The following is an 18,803-nucleotide window of genomic DNA, read 5'->3' on the forward strand; positions in this document are numbered from 1 at the left end:
GATGTTTACTTGTGTTATATCTGTCTGCTTGCCCTCTTTTATTACTATATTTTTTCTTTTTTGATATGTTCTCTGCTTGCCTTCTTTCCTTCATTATACTTAATATGTCCATGATAAAGACGTGGAACCTATATTTGTATAAAATGAATCTCTTTTCCATAGCTTGTGCTGCTCATTATAGGAAACTTAGTTCATTGAAAAAGATACAGTGTACAAAACCCAATAAAAGATTTTACTTTCAAAGTAAACCAAGCTGTTAGGCACAAGTTGTATTTAAATGAAACTTAAGTGAAATGATTTGATTACAATTTTGTGAAATAACGAACTAAAAACTTATTTTTTCTCATAGTCAAGACATGTTTCTTCGACGCAAGGCTGAGTAAACCTATTTACCTAATTAGTTTATTTACTTTTGTAACAGAATAGGTCTATCTGCATGCAAATTCTGATAAATTCATTGAATCTCATTCATCCTTATTGCTCTTCTTGCATTCGAGTATGTGGCCAGCATAAGGTTTTTAGATTTGGATGTAAAGTGGGAAGACTTGGGATTTTTGGAATATGGATTAAATGATATTGTATTCTATGGTTCTAGACTTTAACTGTTTCTTCATGTTATAGATTGAAAGTTATCATTGTGATTAGAAAACATAAAATGAGGTCAACATATTTAAATAAAAATAGGGGCAAAATCCATTTTACCTCCCTGTGGTTTGGTCCAATACCATAGCTCCGTCTTTTGAAAATAGCCAATTAGCCCTCATGTGATTTTGGACTATATTACTCCCGTTACATTTTCTGTCTAAACTAATATAAATTATACCACACATGCATTTTGAGAGAGTTGGGAAGAAAAATAATTAATTAAAGTCAACTTTTTAAGGTGAAAAGACAAAATCGCCCCTTTCACCATCTTTTCCAAAAAAAAAAAAATCTAAATCTAAACCTACCATCACCTCCTCCACCAGCCACCCCTTCCTTACTCTCCCACCTCCCAGCCACCCCCATTCCCTCCCACTTTCCCCTGCCATCCTCCCCACCTTCTAGATACCACCTCCTTCCCTGCCGCCCAGCCACCGTCTCCCTCCTCTCAACCACTGCCCTGGCCACTGTACAAACTCCCTTGTCACTGCAATGCAACTAGCAGAATCTGCAATTCCTGCAAACCGAACGACAAAACTCGATCTTGACTTATTAAATAGTTCATATATATACACACTATATATACACAGAGACTTGGGTAATATGTAATCTTGTTTCTGTGATGAAGAAATAATATGATATCGAGTTTGATTTCGGTCCCTTTTTTTGAAATCGTAATGACAAATCTCAGCATTTGTCTGAGATTCACCAACTCTCCCATGCTTCTACAGTTCTTCTATTGTTTAGCCATTTGCTTATTAAGTTTCTTTTTTTGTTTACACTTTCAATTTGTTTTTTTTTTTCAAACTCTGTTTTGCCTGCTAATGGTAGTGTATATATATATATATATATATGTATACAACTTAAGATGTGATTAAATTTGTAATTGGGTTACAAATTTAGAAATTAAGTTAGAAGTTAAAAAAATCAAGTTTCTTAATTGAGGCAAGTTTGATTTATTTATTTATTTATTTTTACATTTATTCTTACACAAATAATGAGAAGTAGAGGAAGAAAACAAGGGTATAATTGTCTTTTTATCGCTAAAGTTAACAGAGTTAGTATTGCAATTTAATCCACAACCGCATGGGGGGCTTGTGGCTATTTTTAAAAGATAAGGGGCAAAGTGCTACGAGGACCATACCATAGGGAGGTGAATGAATTTTGCCCCCCAAAAAAAAAAAAAAAATTTTTTTTTTTTATGGGACCATTGATTTAAAAGAATGCCAACACAGTTCTTGTCTATTTTTTTTTTGCTGATGCAAGTCTGGAAGCAAAAGCATATGCATTTTGTCTTTTGTACTCGGTGAACATTGAAAAAGGAGTTGTTCTGCCATAAGAATCTAAGTAACAAATTGCTTACCTTGGCTAATATTTGTTTTCTTGTATCATTCTTTATTCTTCTCTTTTGTCTTTTTCCTTTTCTTGGTTGGATTGATCAACTTGGTTCTATTTCATTTTCTCTATGAAGTTTTATGTTTATAGAGTACCTTGTTGATAGAAGTGGATTTTGTTTTCGTTTCTTTGTTCAGCTTTTCTGTTGGATGGCATAGCATATACTGGAATGGTTGAACTTGGAGAAGTTCAGCTTGCTACTTACCTTGCTGAGAAGACATTTACAGGGCAACCTTCCTTTCAAAATGGTAAATAGCTTATCAGATTTTTTAAATTTCAATTTTAGAATAATTACCAAGAAACTAAAAAAAACTAGGACTCTTTGCCTCTATACACCTCCAAAATAGTTCATTGAGCAATCTTTGGGATTTTACAGCACAAAATCTCACCAAACAGATATTGATCTCCTAAGCTATGGATCAAATATTTGCTCTCTTTCATATAATTTACATGAATTATATGCAATGTGAATGATTAAGCACTGCAAACTAAATTTTTAAAAAACTGCAAATGGAACCGCAAAAAGATAGGACTGCATCCTGACATAAATGAACTGCACAAAGAATATACCGAGTTAATTGTGCGGGCTTGGGATGTAGAAGTATTTTTAGGGCCGAATTTGGGATGGTTAGATTAGGGCCGAGGTTGGGTGGGCCTTGGGATAATGCAGTTATTCTTACTATAAAGTGGAAGCCTGACCCAACCCAGTCGATGACCACCCCTAGTAGACAGTAAATCTGGATTTTATGACTGAAATGATTTTCACTTGATTTTCTCCATAGTAAGAACTTTCTATCACTTTCTGAAATTTAGTCATGCTTTCAATTGAATAAATTATTTTATATTTTCTTGTTTGTCATTTATATATATTTTTTGATTATGCTTGTTAAACAGTTGGGAGAACAACTGTTATTGTTATAAGCACTTGAGTTCTTCCCCTATTTTAACTTCATTTGATATGTACAGGCTTGCCTTCACTCATTGCATTTCCCGCTGGATGTAACGCTGCAAATTGTCTAATTAGGTGAGTTTTCGCCTGAGGTTTAAATTTTGAAAGCTGCCCTCATTCTGCCTTGTGAGTTTTAAAGTCAACACACAAGCTGTATAACTTTGCACATTTCTATTTATGCCCAATGCAATCTCTCTCTCTCTCTCTCTCTCTATATATATATATATATATATACATATACATACATATATATATTAGGGGATTTGTCTTATAATTTTCTACTTGATGGATTCTAAAGGAAATTTTAGCATCGTTTTGATTGTTTGATGCAAGTATGAGGGAGAGCTTTCTGTTGATGCTGTTGCTAATTGGTTTGCAACCACGATCCTAAGTTTGCCTCGCATTCTATACTACTCAAAGGATTCATTGGTAATAAATACACTCTTTCCTGGGCCCATATACACATTTCGTTATGACTAAATTGTGACATAGGATAGTTTAGGAAACTTGGATGATGCTGTCTACACTTGAATTTTTAGTAGTTTTAGGGCCAAGAAAGGTTGTGGGTTTAGAGTTCAATAAGGTTGGATGGTTCTAGTGTTTGTGACCGTAACAGATTATAATTATCTTGAATTTTGAAGTTAATTTGTGGAGAATAAGGTAGAAGGAATGAACTTTTGTTGGGAACGATTGATTAGGCTCGCATTATGTTGTAATGTTGGAGTGGAATTTCATAGATTGATGCACTGAAAAAGCAATATGATAAGAAATCATTATTTAGTTAGGAGTCTTTTCTGATAATTATCATTTGATCAATATCATGCACGATTCTCTTGAATTTAATATTTGCATAATCATGACTAAGTTCATTATTGGATGGGGACTCCAGCATTTTTTTTTTTCTTTTCTAAACCCTTCTTTTTGTCTCACTCATGCTCTCTATTAAACTGATATAGGTTTGGGTAAGATGGGTAACAATTTGACCATGTTCTTTTCACTTAAAAAGAGAAGGTAAAAGAATTTTTTATGGCTAAATTTCATTGACCACTCCTAAGGTTTGGCCATAATACTCTCATTGACCCTATCATATAAAAACTACATTGACCACCCTTGTCAGACTTTGTTGGAAACACTATTAACAGATGATGTCAATTTATTCTTTAAACTTTATTAATTAAAGCCCTTATTATTTCCTCCAATTTAGCACCCAAAACCTTGTTTTTCTCAACATAATCATCACAACCCTCTTCTCCAAATGAAACCTGAACAACATCATCTTTGATGATTCACTTCCACCAATAGGTCCAAGGCCCATATTTCTCTAGCAGCTTCTTTCCCTCCATCTTTTATCTCTCTTTGATTTTTGATAGATCCACCATAATATGAGCCATAATGAATCCCATGCCCTCCGCCTTTGACAATGGTAATGGGGTTGCTGTGTCCAATTAATGTGTATGTAGAGAGAGAAGTGGTGGTGATAGATGATCTGGCTTAGAGTGACACATGTCACCATTTGGGCTAGTTATAACTTATATCAAGGGTAAAGTATGCATTTCGAAATTTCAAAATATGATGTCATCATATTTCATTTTTATCACCAATGGTCAGTTAGCAACAGGAGGAAATCTATTACATGATTTCCCAAATAGAGGAAGTCAGTGTAACTATTAATACGATAGGGTAGCAAGTGTATTGAAGCCAAACCTTTGGGGTGGACAGCATAATTTATCTTTAACCACTGGAGTTAGGCAGTGGCGAGAACTGGTTTACATCATTAGGAGGTTATGGTTTGATTCCCTCCTTTCCTCAAATGTACCAGGAGAAAAAAAGAAAAGACAAAAAGAGGAGTAATTGATCCTCCCCTTTTCCATGTATGCTGAATTTACCATGCACACGAAGCCATTAATTGGGGCAATTGTAAAAGGTTGGCAGACAAGTTTGAGAAAAGCTGTTCAGGTGTGAAGGCTGCATCTGTGTGCGAATGATGGCAGACATTAGAGTTTTACCTGGTTTAGTCCTTCCTACTTCTCAATTGTCAAGCTGCATGCTTGCCTGACATAAATCACTAATGACTTTTGATATTCCTTTATCATTTTGCATAGTACTTTTAACTGAAGCCAGCTTGCATTGGAGATGATAATGTTTCTCTTGCTTTCATGTTTTTTAATGGCCTTTTTATTGGAACTGATATGGAATTATATATTTATTCCAGCTATAAAGTTTTGTGGGAAAAAGCAGTCCTCATAAGGTACAAATTATTTTCAGTTCCCATATATTGCTAATCAGTCTATTTTATTTACTGTGTACTATTTAGTATTATTTTCCACTTTGATAATTTTGATTACAATTTATTGTCACACCAATAAAACTATTTAACAGTTACTTACTTGACCAAAAATTATGATCCAGCAATCTTCTTATGGAACCTTGAAACAAATAAGAGGAAGAAATGCTACGTGTAATCATGTCTTTAGTTCTTTTATTTCTTTCCGTGAAATCCAAGTTATATATTTTATTTTAGCTGACTGCTACCCATCCAAATTGATACTTTACAACATGATGTTATGTAAGGCATGTGTTCCTTCTTTGATGACACTGCCACGCTCATTCTTGCACTGTTTGGTTTCAATACCATGGGTAGATTCATGTTTTTTTTATTTTTAATTTTAATCTTTTATATCTACTATCATCCTTAATTGATTTTTCAATTCTGGATAACAGGTGAAAGTCATTTTCTTCTCAGAAACAGGGGAGCGTGCAGCTGCATTCGTGCATCAAGCTGCCCTAAGTTATTGGCCACATGCTGCTTTCGCATTTGTGCCATGGCGAGAAGAGGAATCTTCCTTTTGGTGGAATGTGTACGTGTATTTTCTTTCTTTTCTTTTTTGGGAGAACGTATAGGAATGCTTCCCCCCCCCCCCCCCCCCCCCCCCTTCCTTTTTTTAAAAGGAAAGAAAAAGAAAAGGAAAGATTAATATCTTAAATGTTCTTACAAGCTTCCTTCGGAATAATTTCCTAGTTTTGTGAATATTCTTGTCTTTTTTTTTTTTTTTTTTGATTGGTACCGGGTTGTCCGGATCAAAGCCCGACTAATCCCCAAATAATCTTGTCATTTAACCAGCAATAAATCTTAGAATAGTATCAGAACTATTTTAAATTATTCCTTTCTTCATCGAACAGAAGCAGCTACCATTATTCTTTCTTATATTGGCTTGAAGGATTGATGATAAATGGGGAATTCTTTTTGCAGCAAAACCAGGTTTTTTTGCAGTCACAATTATCTACTTCATGTTAACTTCTACTCTGATCTGGAAAGCTGTTATATCTTGGATAAGTGTAGTTATCAAATTTCTTTATTTATTGCAGTAGTAGGGGGTAGAAAACGTCTGTCGTCGGTAACCAGGTTGTTAAAATCGGGATCCTACGTTGGATCGTTAGAGGTGTTTGTAGGATCGGATCGTAGAATCGGATCGAGGATCGTAAGATCCTACCGAAAAAGACAAATTACATAATAATTTAATTTAAATAAATATTTTTTATAAAGTATACACAAAATGAACTTATATTCTATTAAAAAGAAGTGAAGATATTGTGAAAAATATAATACTCCATGTAAAATGTACATATAATATTATGCAATAGAAAACCCGACGGTAAAAGTTCTGTATTTTATCAAAAAAGAAGGTGAAGAAGAAGAAGAATTCTATAACAAAATACTTTACAATGTACAATAATGCATAAAAAGTGAAGAAAAAATATTTAACAATATTGGAAATGAAAATAGATTAAGAACTCAAAAGAGTAGCTTAGTCGAATGATAAGGTTTGTCGTTAGCATCCCTAGTGGAGCGGATTCGAGTCACAAAAATAATTTCTCCAGAAATTGGGATAAAGTTGCAATCATCTTACCCTTCTTAGACTCCGCTAAAGCTAAGTTTGTTTTTTAGACTATTTAATTTTCTTAAATTACCGCAATATTTGAATGTTTGTTTCCTAGTTTGTTTTTCTTAGTCTATTTGATTCAATACTACTTAATTTTTAATATTTATTTTGACGACATAAATTGGTATGTAAATAACAAACATAAAATTTACAACAAAATATGTTATACAATACAAAACAAGGCTTATAAATTGGATCGGATAGGATCGGATTCGGATTGAGATTCCACGATCCTATAAGATCCCACTACTGGGATCGAAAGATCCTACCTACAAAGAGTTTTTTACATGATCCGGATCGATTGTACTCAAATGGATCGTAAGATCGTAGGATCGTAAGATCCGGATCGAGATTCTGATAACCATGATGTTACCCATGACACTAACAAAGTGTTATGTGTGAACAAACAAAATCCTACTTATGTTATGATGGAAGAAGAATGACAAGCTCAAATTTGATAGTGAAAAAGTTCTTCTTGCCTCACATGGAAAGACTTCCACGAACTTTTTCTTTCAACGACATCTTTCTAAATGTCACTATGCAGTTGTATCCTTAAAGGGGATAACAATTTTCATTTCAGTATTATATAAAATATAAGGCATTTGAATGTTCAGGATGTTTCCCTGTAGCCCTACCCAGCCCTTGTATGTATTTTGAGCCAAGTCCCATCAAAAGATCTGGGGTTCTGGAAGAGGCTTGACAGTTAGATCCAATATATCTACTAGAGTCCATGCTACACAGCTTTAAAGCTCTCAGTGTCTGATTATTCATATTTCAAATCCTTTGAAAAACTTGTGCAAACTTTTAAAATTTTCATTTCATTCTTCTGTTTTGTAATCTCAATTAGGATCTTAAATGTTCTGTATCATTTCATGCTTTCGTTGGCATCTCCTTAAATTTCTATGTAAAGATTATGAAATCAACCTCCAAGCATATTTGTTTCTTCTATTTTGCTTTTGACTATTAAATTACAGGATAAGTTTTTAGATGAAAATCAAGTGAGGAAAATTCTTTTCATCAGTGTTGTTGAATACATGTCATGTATTGTTATATCACTTTTGTGCATTGTGCATCATGTCTCATGTCATATCACGTATGTATAATAAAATACATTAACATATATGACTACAAATTGTGGGTAAGAGAAGTTAGAGGCGGTCATTGACCTCTGGGAAGATGGCGGGCACTTAAATGGCCCAAGATCATTGGAGGTGGAAGAGGAGAAGACCAATGTAGGCTTAGAGAGGAAAGGGGTGGCAGTGAGAGACCTTGAACACTTTGTATATGTTATATGATTCTTGTTGCTCTTGTTATGATTGTGGTTGCACTTATGATGCCATTATATAGACTCTAGAAGTATTGGAGCTCAAGCAACCTCAAGACAGGTGGCGAGTTCTCCTCAACTTGACAGGAGGGTGATATCAGCCTACTAACTGTGTATTATGATTCAGGTCATTGGGAAGGTTGCATCATAGGAGCTGCAGGTGTAGGTATGATATCTTGAGAGGCGTATTGTATATGCAATAGGTATAAGTGTACGGTTAACGCCCCTTTTCTCTAAGCTAGGTCAAGGTGGAACTGTTACTGCAGGGAGACAGTTACACGATTTTGATGATCCTGAGGTCTTAGCCTCCAATCCACAATCTTCCGATGATCCCAAGTGGGAGTGCTTAGGTCCTGCTCCCAACCTAGGCAGCCAAGGGGGTGAGTGCATGGTGAGCCAATGGCTCAACCTGAACAGCTAAGTAAACATAGCTGAGTCAAGGGTCCAACTATTTGCTATGGAGTTGGGGTGAGTGTATAGAGAATATATTTCTTATGAGTCATGAAGGGCCATGGAGAGCTCTAGGTGAGCCGTGGTCCTATTTTCATACTTGGTAGTGTGCATGCCCGCGCTTAGGCTAGGCATACAACCCCAACTCACCGTGATGCCTCAGGGGTATGCCACGTGGTTGTGTGATGGTGATGACATGACGCCCGTAGGGCTCACCACGTGCCAAGCATGATATAGATACCCACACAGATAAGTAAATAAAAAGTGCTTACAGATGATACATAAATATATTGAAAAAATGAAGTACTAAAGCATATAACCAATGGCATGAAAAATAATCTCTAAAAACTTACAAATTTGACAAAAAGGTAAATATGCATTCATTAGAAACCTAAATATCCAACTAATAAGAAATTGGAAAGAAAATTCAAAATTTAATATAACAAAAGGATTAATGAGTTTTCATTGCAAATATAAAAGTAATACAAGATTTTTGTTTTTCAATTGAGCCCAACTTCTTGGTCGCTAGTTCGTTTGGTTCCAGTTTACAGCCAAAGACTTTCTTTAGGACTTGGATGATGAGTATAGCTTAAACATACTTGTTATGAGATATATGGTCATAGTCCAAACAAGCTTTTTGGCCCAAATCTTGGGTCTCAACCCAATTCCAAATGGTCTGTGTGTGTAAGCTCTCTGTTTCTTTCACCTGAATTAGATTCATGATAGTTGTTCAATTTTTTTGTAGCAAAGGGAGTATGAGAGTCATTTTTGCTTTAGGGTTTATTTGGATTTTGGTCTAATTGGTATGGGGTTTTTTGATAATATGGTTTTGGATTGTTCAACGAGTGCGGGCAATGGCAATTGACATTGCGAAATGCTGTTAACAGGGCTAAAGGTGAAAGAGAAGGTATTGATAACTAATCAAGAAATACATGTTAAATTGTGATACAATATGAAATTGATACAATGCAAAACGTATCTCACGATTCAATCTACCAACATATGAATCCGCAATACATATATTTTTCATGACGATTCTGACAACACTACTTTTCGTATTTAATTGTCATGTCTTTTCTGAAATTTTCTTTTTCTTTTTCTACTTTTTTGTTCCTTTTTTCTGGAAGGCATCTATTTTTTTGTTCCTTATTAAATAGTTCAGAGAAGAATCGACTATAAATTTTTCGTCTTTTTCGTCAATTATGCATCAGGCTAATGGGCTTATTGGTTAGAAAGATTGGTTACTCTAACCAGCATACTGGACTGTACTTTTTTTTTGGGAGACTAATTTTGGTTCCTTTTCCCCTTCCAATCTTTGGAAACTTGATTGTGAAACGCCACCTTCAAGAATGTGGTGCTTCATAATTTTTTTCCAAAATAGAGTATGATCTTGATAGTGTTCTTATTATCAACAACAGGTTTGGAGTGGAATCTGCCCCTGCAATTGTATTTTTAAAAGAACATGGTGTTAAACCTGTTGTGTACCATGGTATGTCACTCTCTTTTTATTTCGTTTCATAGTATTTCTTGGTACTCTCTGTAACATAAATAATGTGTACATAACAAGCTAAGCCGTGCACATTATCTGCAGGACCTGCCAACAATTCATGGTTTGTAGATATAATGGAACAGAATAAACATCAAGGTAATGCTGTTTGTTTGTACTTTATCAAGTTTTATAATCTAGGGCCTTGACACTATAACAAAATTTGGCCTGTCATATTACTTGAGTGAGTGCAACCATTGTGTAAATGGCTTGTTACAGTGATTCTAATCTGCAAGTAAACCTCATGTGATTGACAAGTGCAAACTGTTAGCTTCATGATTATTTGGAGGTTCTTGCTGTCATCAGTCTTTTTATCCACTGACTAGAGTCCTTTATGTAGTTATTTTCTTCAACAAAAGGGGAAAAAATCTAGATTATATTTTGATATTTTTTCCTGGGAACTGTACCAATCATTTCTCTGTTCTTGAAACATTGGATCAGCTAATCTGACTATGTAGTGTTTCCTCGGTACTTGTTTTCCTATGTAGAAATCTTCCTTGATAATTTCCTTCACATGAATTGAATTGTACAGAACTTGTCAGGTTATGATTTTGTTTTCATTTGATAGGATGTGTTGCAACCTTTTTTCTGTATTGTGTAAATTTGTGGTAGAATCTTTTGTCAAATGTGGCCCTCCTTATAAAGTAATCCTTTTTCTTTAGATTTTACGAGAGTACAAGCCTGCAGAGTGTCCACCATTTTTCCCACATAGTAGAATAAATGACTCAGCAATGCATCCTGCGAAGTTGCTTGGAAGGGATCGTCTTATGTCTGCATTTGAGAGTTACTGGGAAACTGACTAGGTTGTGTTTATTGGTTCCAATGGGCTGTGCTATTATACAAATATTATTGTAGATATCCTCTAGCTGATTTAGTTTACTTCTGTGATCTACTAAATGCTCGTAAGTTGTTCTATGTTGAGATTATGGTTATCATGGACGAGAGATTAGACAAAGCATTCTTTGTTCCCATGAAGCAAGGCATAAATACAACCTTTTTAATATATTAAACTATAAAAACACGAATGATTAACGATAAATAAAAGGAAAGAGCTAAACATAGGATAGTCTCATCAAAATTTCCAATCCGCATTTTGACATAGGGTTGCAAAGGAGTCAGTTTTGTGTTGCTTAAATCCCTTTACATATAATAAATTCTTGGCTTTAGTCAGAATATGTAAGCTTCCTTAAATAAAAAATAATAATAATAATGCTACATTATACCAAAAAAAAGTTTGAAAATGAATATACTAGTTAAAACAATGAGAAAGTTACAGATTTGTTAGCAGAAATATCGACATTTTTGGGTTGGCTTAAAACATGTTCCCAGGGAGGGAGCACAAGTAAAAAAGGTAGAAATGTTAATGAACCTTAGTGCAAATATCAGGGTTTTTGATCCCCACTTGTGAATGTTTGAACCTTAACGTTGTGCATATTGTGTTGTATTTGAAAGTAGTGGTGTTATAAAATTTTTGAGGTTGGAGTGCATAAATTAAGAAGTGGGTGATTGTTTTAGTGATTCCTTTAATTAATTGGAGTTTGGTGATTGTTTTAGGGAATTCCTTGTTGGTTTTTTGGATGAACTAATTTTAGGTTGAGTTTGATATATATATTTATTTTCTATTTTAAAAAAGGAGGTAGCCTTGCGCTGATATAGATGGTTGTAATGTGCAACAAAAACTTGTAGATACAATAGTAAGTAAAAGTGATATGATCACCATAAATGAAAACGTTAGGAGGGGGAGATCTAAATTGACATGTGATGTTGTAATGATTTGAATTTATGAAATTTAATTTGTGATATAGCCTTTAAGATGTGCAGAAAAGTAGAGAGGTGATGTGACTTAAAAAAGATAAAAAAAAAATATATATGCTATTGTAGGGGATGGCAAACAACCCCATTTGGTGACATGTTTGCTGTGGAGAGAATTTGGAGCTGGTCTGTCTAGCTCGAGACAGATAGCAATTGATAGAGGGGTTGTTGTTAGTGATATGTGAGGTGGGAGAGGGATCAAATCTTTTGGGACTTTTGGGCCTTATTTTAGTCTTGTTTGACGTGGCTTGGGTTTTCCTTTCAAATGTTTGGAAACTTTTGCTTTCTTGGAGGGTAGCCAGAGTTGAAAATAGAAAAAAGAGGCGATTGGCAGCTAGGACCTCCCATTTTATTTTGGAGCATCTGGATGGAGCTTAATAGAAGTTTTGATGGTGTTAAGAGTCTTAAGGCTTTCATTTTTGTTTTAAAGAGTAGAATTCTAACCATCTTTTACAATTGGATCTTGAGGGGTGTTGAGCCTTCATTGAATCCTTTTTTGAATTTTGTTGACAATTTTGAATATATTGATGGATAGGAGTTGTTTTTTATTGGAATATATTTACATATACATGTATAACACAAACCCGATTATACATTCTAAGATTTTGTGAAACTAACTGTTATACATTAGTTTATTCTCCATTCCTTATTTTTAGAGCTTCCACAATTGAGAAGTGTGACGTCCATGGAGCTGGGTTGTGATGCCCGTGGCCTATGTTATACGGACTCGGGTGCGGGTATTGGGTGCGGGTACGTATTTAGGGGTCGGGTACTTTAAAATTAAAAATTGAGGATACGTGGATATGGATCCTAACAAGGATACGGGTACAGGGATACGTTAAATATTTAATTTTTAAAATATATTTATTATATAAGGATAAGTTAAATACACATTAAAAGTTTTTTTTATAAATATTTTTTTTAATACACATTAATTATTTTATTTATTTATTATATTTTTTAAATAATGTGTTAAAATATATTAAAATAAATAAAAAATAAAAATTGGAGAGTGGTGAGATAGACACAAATTATATTATTTATTAGATTTATTATATGTATTATATATATATATATATATTTTATATAACAAATTAGATATATATTTTATATATAACAAATTATATTGTTATAGGTGCAAACGGGAGGGACAGAGACACACGACAAGAGAGAGAGAGAGAGAGAGAGAGAGAGAGGAAGTCAGATCGAAGGCAGATCGAAGGAGAGGACATGGCGACGCCGCCGGAGGAGTTGACGAGTCTCTACGACTCCATCTTTGACAAGTTCGACTGCGACGAGCTGAGCTGTGGACATCGATGAGTTCAGATCGAGATCGAAGGCAAGAGGTTGATCGTGAGCAGAGATCAAAGGCAGATCGAAGGCGAGAGACAGAGATCGAAGGCAGATCGAGCAGATCGAAGGAGATCGCACCAGGTTTCTCTCTCTCTCTCTCTCTCTCTCTCTCCCCTTTACGATCCCATCTGCCTTATCCGTTTCTGAGGAGCCGTATCCCGCACCCGTACCCGTGTCGTTTCGTGTCGACACGGGTACCTTCGAAATTCCAAAGAGTCCGTGTAACATAGCCCGTGGCTATTCTCGTGTTGGAAATGAAATGGCAATTTGGTACTGTGTTATTCTAGCAGGAAGATCAAGCCCAGAACTCAACAAAATGTGTGCAGTGAGTTTGTTTGCCCTGCTTGTTATGTTAAATTAAATTTCCACTTGGTAGTTATTTCCTAGAAATGATTTAGCTACTTCGTTGGGAAATCATTGTCTAGTGATGCCAGCTGATTATTCTAAACTTTGAAGACAAATCTTCATAAATTAAAATAGACAACTACCTAAGAAAGAATAGAAAAGGTAACTTAAGGAAAATAGTAGAGAAAGCGGTTAGAAAGAAAACAATGTGAAAGAACTTTATTTGTTGAATCCTGGCAAAGATCCTGATGTTCATTTGAAGTTATGACATAGAAAGTGTACTCATTCAAAATTTGACATTGAATATAACAGAAAGATTCATGTATGCATGCCCAAATGCTAGTATATTCTAGTTTACTAAATGGAGTACATTACTATGATAAAGACTCTGCGCAGGATCCAAGAAGCACTGTCCACAGTTGATAACGATCAGCCGTCGTCGCTAGCGGCTGTTGCACTGAAGGAAAAGCGGTTGACATTTACTTGGCTTGATGGGGAAGCCGAACAAGTAAGTGTCATCTTTTGTTTGTTTGGCATGTCAATGTTTTCCAAGTTTAGTTGTAGTTGAATTCACATTTGTAGTAGTGAATGGATTAATTATTTGAGGGTTCTTGTATGTGATGCTGTATGTATGGTACTTGGTAGCAATTTATTCTGAAATTTAATCTCTTTGTCGAACTTAGTTGGGATCACTATTGGCATTGGAAGATTTTTGCCAAAGTGCCAGTATCTTAATCCAAATGGTGGCCTAAGTTGGAAAAGGTGGTCAGTGATTATTGCTGTTGTAAATTCTGACAGTGTTATACTGCCATAAAATGATGTGAAATTATTTACATTACAAATCATTCAATCTAATAGCAGGATAAATTCTGAAACATTAAATGCTAAAACCACGTGACCTTTGGCCTGAAAATGCAGGGTATCAAAAAACATCGTCACAACTTCCTTATGCTCTATACTCGTGCTGTAAGCAGCTGAGAATTTCTACTTGAAACTTTTGGAAATGTCCAAGAATCTGATTGCATTCATAAACCTTTTGACATCTGGATATGGTTTTTTGAGAAGATTATAGAGGCCTGTCACTGATTTGGAATTTTAGGATGTAATTCTCATTTTTATGGCTCTTCTTTTCCTTTCGTTAAAAAAAAAAAAAATTCTAGTACTTTTTAATAATCTTTCAAAATATGTGTTATTAATCTTAGAAAGTTATTGTATGATTTGAGCCACAAATCCTACAATATGTCATGTTTATTCAAATATATTGTGTATTTAAAAGATGTATTGAGGCTAGCTTCGAGGCAAGGCTAAGGTAAAATGCATTGAGTTTTTTTTATTATTTTTGGGTGAAAACTCTCCAAAGACTTGCACATCACAGTTTGAGGCGTGCAACACATGTGCACCTTGTACTCCTTTTGCACATAAATATGAGGAGCTGTGTTACATGGACTCTTCTATTTCCCCCACTGTACCCGTCTCCACTGGATATGACATTGGTAAGGGTATGAGATATGTGTCCGACACTTGTATCCAATTTAGGCACTCAGATGCTTTAATTTGTGACAATACATGAAGAAGAAGAAACTCACATTTGTTAATAAAGTAATATTTTTAGCCTCTCACATGAATTAGATATAGAAATTTCATATTTTTCCTATATCTTATTTAATTTTTAGTATATTTCTATACAATTTACCACATCTCATTCGAGAATATTATATAAAATATAATATATATGTGCATATAACGTGTCTCAGTACCCATATCCAATTTTGGAAACGTATCTCAAGATTTAAATTTATGAAGGTCTGACGCTTGGATATACACCTGCACCCGATACTCGTACCTCAGTCCCATGTAACAATACGTATATGGAGAGCTTCTCTTGGGTTGTTGTTAAGCTTATTATAATACCTAGTTTTTTTTTTTTTTTTTTTTTTTTTGATTTTCTAATACGTAGTTTATATTTAAACATAAAAAATAAGAACCTCTTCTGTAACCATCATATTCCATAGAAAAAACCAAGAAAAATATAAAGCAAAGACTCAAGTAAGAAGTTCAATAGCTGAAACTAAGAATGTCAAGTTCATCTTCGATGAGGGCAAGTTTCCTATTCTGTAATGAAATGTTCAACGCCTTGAGGAGAAAAGTATTTATACATTTATATTTAATTTTGAATAAAATTAAAATTAATGTGTACTAATTGGGCGTTATTTTTTTATTTAGTTTTAAATAACTTTTTCTCACTAAATATAAAAATTTGAAATGCATGTGTTGATGCCTTGAGACTTGCGCATTCACATTTAAAGGCTTTGGTATATACATATTTAGCCATGGCCTGTCGAGTGCAAAGCATGTACACCTCAATTGTTTGGTGTAGTAGATTATGTTCTCCATGTGAGACATGGCCAATTAAAAGTATTCATCATTCATTGTTATCCTATTTGAGTTCAAAACCAACTTTTGGAACTCAAAATTGTTTTGTTTTTTGTCTTTAGCAATTTTTTTTCTTCATATTTTAGTTTTTATTTTTTATTTTTTTTAGATCTGCCTAATTAGACGCACTTAACATTTAAAATATTTGAAAAAAAATCTGAAAATTGTTAAAGACAATTACATATTTTTTTACAAATAATTTATTTTTTTAGTGCATCTGGATTAGGTGTATCTAAAAAGTAAAAAAATAAAATAAAATAAAATATGAAAATGGTTCACTAAAGACCCCCCTCGCCCCCACACCCCCCCCCCCCCCCCCCCCCGCCTCCCCAAATTTTTTTTTTAGAAAAACAAAAGACTCAAAAGCTATTCATAAATTAAACCAACGAAGGTGAAAGGTTTTCATTATGCTTCTTGGTCATTTTAAAAACTTTGGAGGTTATCTTTGACAAAAAAGTTGTACTTTTGTTGGTTGATTCTATTCTGTGGATCAAGCTATATGTACAGGAAAATGTGATTCATCTCAAAGAATGAAATACAAAGAACCGTAGGAAGTACATAGAATGAATTTCTGTGATCAAGCCATATGCACAAAGAATGTGATTCCTCTCCAGCTATACAAATAATACTATTCTGTAGGTCAAGCTATGTAGTGTAGGAAACAGAATGTGATTCCTCTCACAGAAGGTGTTATATAATAAAAATAAATTAAAGTTCACCAGGTTGCGTATATGAGGCATGTATTGCAAAGGTGAAAATTATTCATAAACTCCAATAGTAATTGTGTAAGACGTCATTGCAGCTGCATGGTACATATGATTAGAGGTTGTTTGCTTCTGCTTTATTCAGTTGAAGGAATGATCTTTCCGTCTCTCCACTGTTATTCCTAGAACCATTTGTAGTTTTTTTTCTTTTCATGTAGAAGTATGTGTGCTTACTATTATGGATTATAATATTTTAATTAATAATGATCATGATGGACTAGTCTACGCTAGAACATTTAACAAATGATCTTTTGCAACTGTATTAGTCACTAAATTTCTCTTCTTCTCCAGCGATATTGTTTTTTCCACACTCAAACAGAGAACAGCTATGAAACATGTGGACCTAGGAGGGATATAACAGATATACCACAGTTAATTATTGTACGTTACAAAAGGAATGCTACAGAAGATAGTATTAAAATTGAGGAAAAAAAGCCAAAAAACATGTTGGAGGCATTTCTGAATGACGATGTAGATCCCGCATCACAACTTGTTGCGAGGTACAATGGTTCCGAAGAAAGTTCAGAGGTTTGGCCTTCTATCTGTTATGAGATGAATTTTACTACATGGTTTAATTATTGAGATATATTTCACTCTGTATTGAGCAGTTAACGCAAATGCAACATTCTTTGTGATTTATTGTACCTTTTCACGTTGAGTTGTTTCTATTTATTTGGTTGGCAAATCATCAAGTGGATCTCTCAAATAATCGAAAATGGTGACTCTAGGGAGCTCCCCTTTTTTGTAAGTTAGCATAGACAAACTTTTTTTAGAATTAAGCTTCTTTTTGGTGCTTGAATGGATGAATTTGTGTATTTTGCTGAGGGGTTTAATTACCTTCACTCCATTATTGATAACTAAGAAGCATGAACATGTGACATGACATTGACACACCGACACACCGACATGTAAATTTTTAAAAAAATGTAGTACACGACACTTGGGGGACTTCTGCAAAATATATAATTTATTTATGTATTTATCAAATATATGTCATATATAAGGATAAATAATTATTATGTCTTATATATAAATATTTAAGTAAAATATATTCATTTTTGAAGTATAAAGGAGGAGAATAGGTATAAATTTACTTAATTTTTGTTGTATCATTGGATTCCAAGTTATTTATTCAAACTCATAATACGTTTCATGTATGTCTAAGTGTTGGAAAGTGTTCAGCTATGTAGCACGGGTACTCCGAAAATATTGCCATACTCATAATGGGTACTGGTACGCATACCATTAGGGTTGCATGCGTATCGGGTAAATGAAATACGTACCGGGTAGTTTTTATACGTTTTTTGGCAGGTGGGTACTTTGTTGGTACATGATGGGTGCATCGGGGTACACCAAGCTATGGGACATGGATAGTGATACATTTAATTTATTAGAGAGTTATGATTTACTTGAAATTGCAAATCTTTTACTTGATGTGTCAAAGATGAAAGATGTATTATTCAATAATGAAGTTGATGAAGTGAAAATTGATTTTTCAACTTTCCAAATTTTTCTAGCTTGCTTTTGGAATGAAACTTAGTTTTGTAATTTTTCCTATTTAATGGCATTAAAATAACATATAGACTTTGCTTTGATATTGGTATTATTGAACTGTGATTTCTCTTTTGGTTTTGTAATTTTCCTTTTAATTTTGGTATTGAACTTTGATTTGTAGGTTGAATCTCAAACTATAAACTATGAAAAATAAAAAATTTGTTGACGTACCACAACCGTACCCATATCTTTTTTTTTTTTTGGAAAGGTTTTGCCGTATTAGCGTACTACCAGTATCCATACCCACACCCGTGCTACATAGGTATTCCAGCTATTATCCTCATCTCCAATCCAA

At 34.2% G+C, this 18,803-nt stretch overlaps 2 protein-coding genes across 8 annotated transcripts in view; both read left to right on the plus strand.

Annotated features, from left to right (window-relative positions):
* Positions 1-143: 143 nt before the first annotated feature.
* Positions 144-13,160, plus strand: LOC145789302 (uncharacterized). Its single transcript, XM_082908511.1, has 8 exons — positions 144-210; positions 2,175-2,285; positions 3,004-3,061; positions 5,204-5,234; positions 5,708-5,844; positions 10,120-10,190; positions 10,293-10,346; positions 12,716-13,160. Exons 1-8 carry the CDS (start codon positions 144-146, stop codon positions 12,835-12,837), a joined length of 651 nt encoding a protein of 216 aa, XP_082764637.1. The 3' UTR covers positions 12,838-13,160.
* A 341-nt stretch (positions 13,161-13,501) lies between these two features.
* Positions 13,502-18,803, plus strand: part of LOC114318696 (uncharacterized) — a 108,787-nt gene continuing 103,485 nt past the window's right edge. The window contains exons 1-4 of one of the 7 annotated variants that reach the window (XM_082910042.1): positions 13,508-13,737; positions 14,143-14,265; positions 17,246-17,482; positions 18,717-18,770. In XM_082910042.1, the coding sequence (XP_082766168.1) occupies positions 13,672-13,737; positions 14,143-14,265; positions 17,246-17,482; positions 18,717-18,731 (441 nt within the window). In that variant the 5' untranslated portion in view covers positions 13,508-13,671 and the 3' untranslated portion in view covers positions 18,732-18,770. Of the gene's footprint in view, positions 13,738-14,142; positions 14,266-16,609; positions 17,483-18,716; positions 18,771-18,803 lie in introns of those variants that run through there. The other 6 variants (XM_082910041.1, XM_082910039.1, XM_082910023.1 and 3 more) reach the window with 6 other exon arrangements.

This window comes from Camellia sinensis, chromosome 15 (genome assembly GCF_055761805.1).
Source record: "Camellia sinensis isolate YWXY chromosome 15, ASM5576180v1, whole genome shotgun sequence".
NCBI lineage: Eukaryota > Viridiplantae > Streptophyta > Magnoliopsida > Ericales > Theaceae > Camellia > Camellia sinensis.

Excerpts from the sequence above, each read along its gene's own strand:
- LOC145789302 (XM_082908511.1), top strand. The coding sequence starts at position 144 with ATGAATCTCTTTTCCATAGCTTGTGCTGCTCATTATAGGAAACTTAGT. Across the intron at positions 211-2,174 it reads TTCATTGAAAAAGATACAGT|CTTTTCTGTTGGATGGCATA; the intron begins GTACAAAACCCA and ends TTCTTTGTTCAG. Across the intron at positions 3,062-5,203 it reads GCTGCAAATTGTCTAATTAG|AAGTTTTGTGGGAAAAAGCA; the intron begins GTGAGTTTTCGC and ends ATTCCAGCTATA.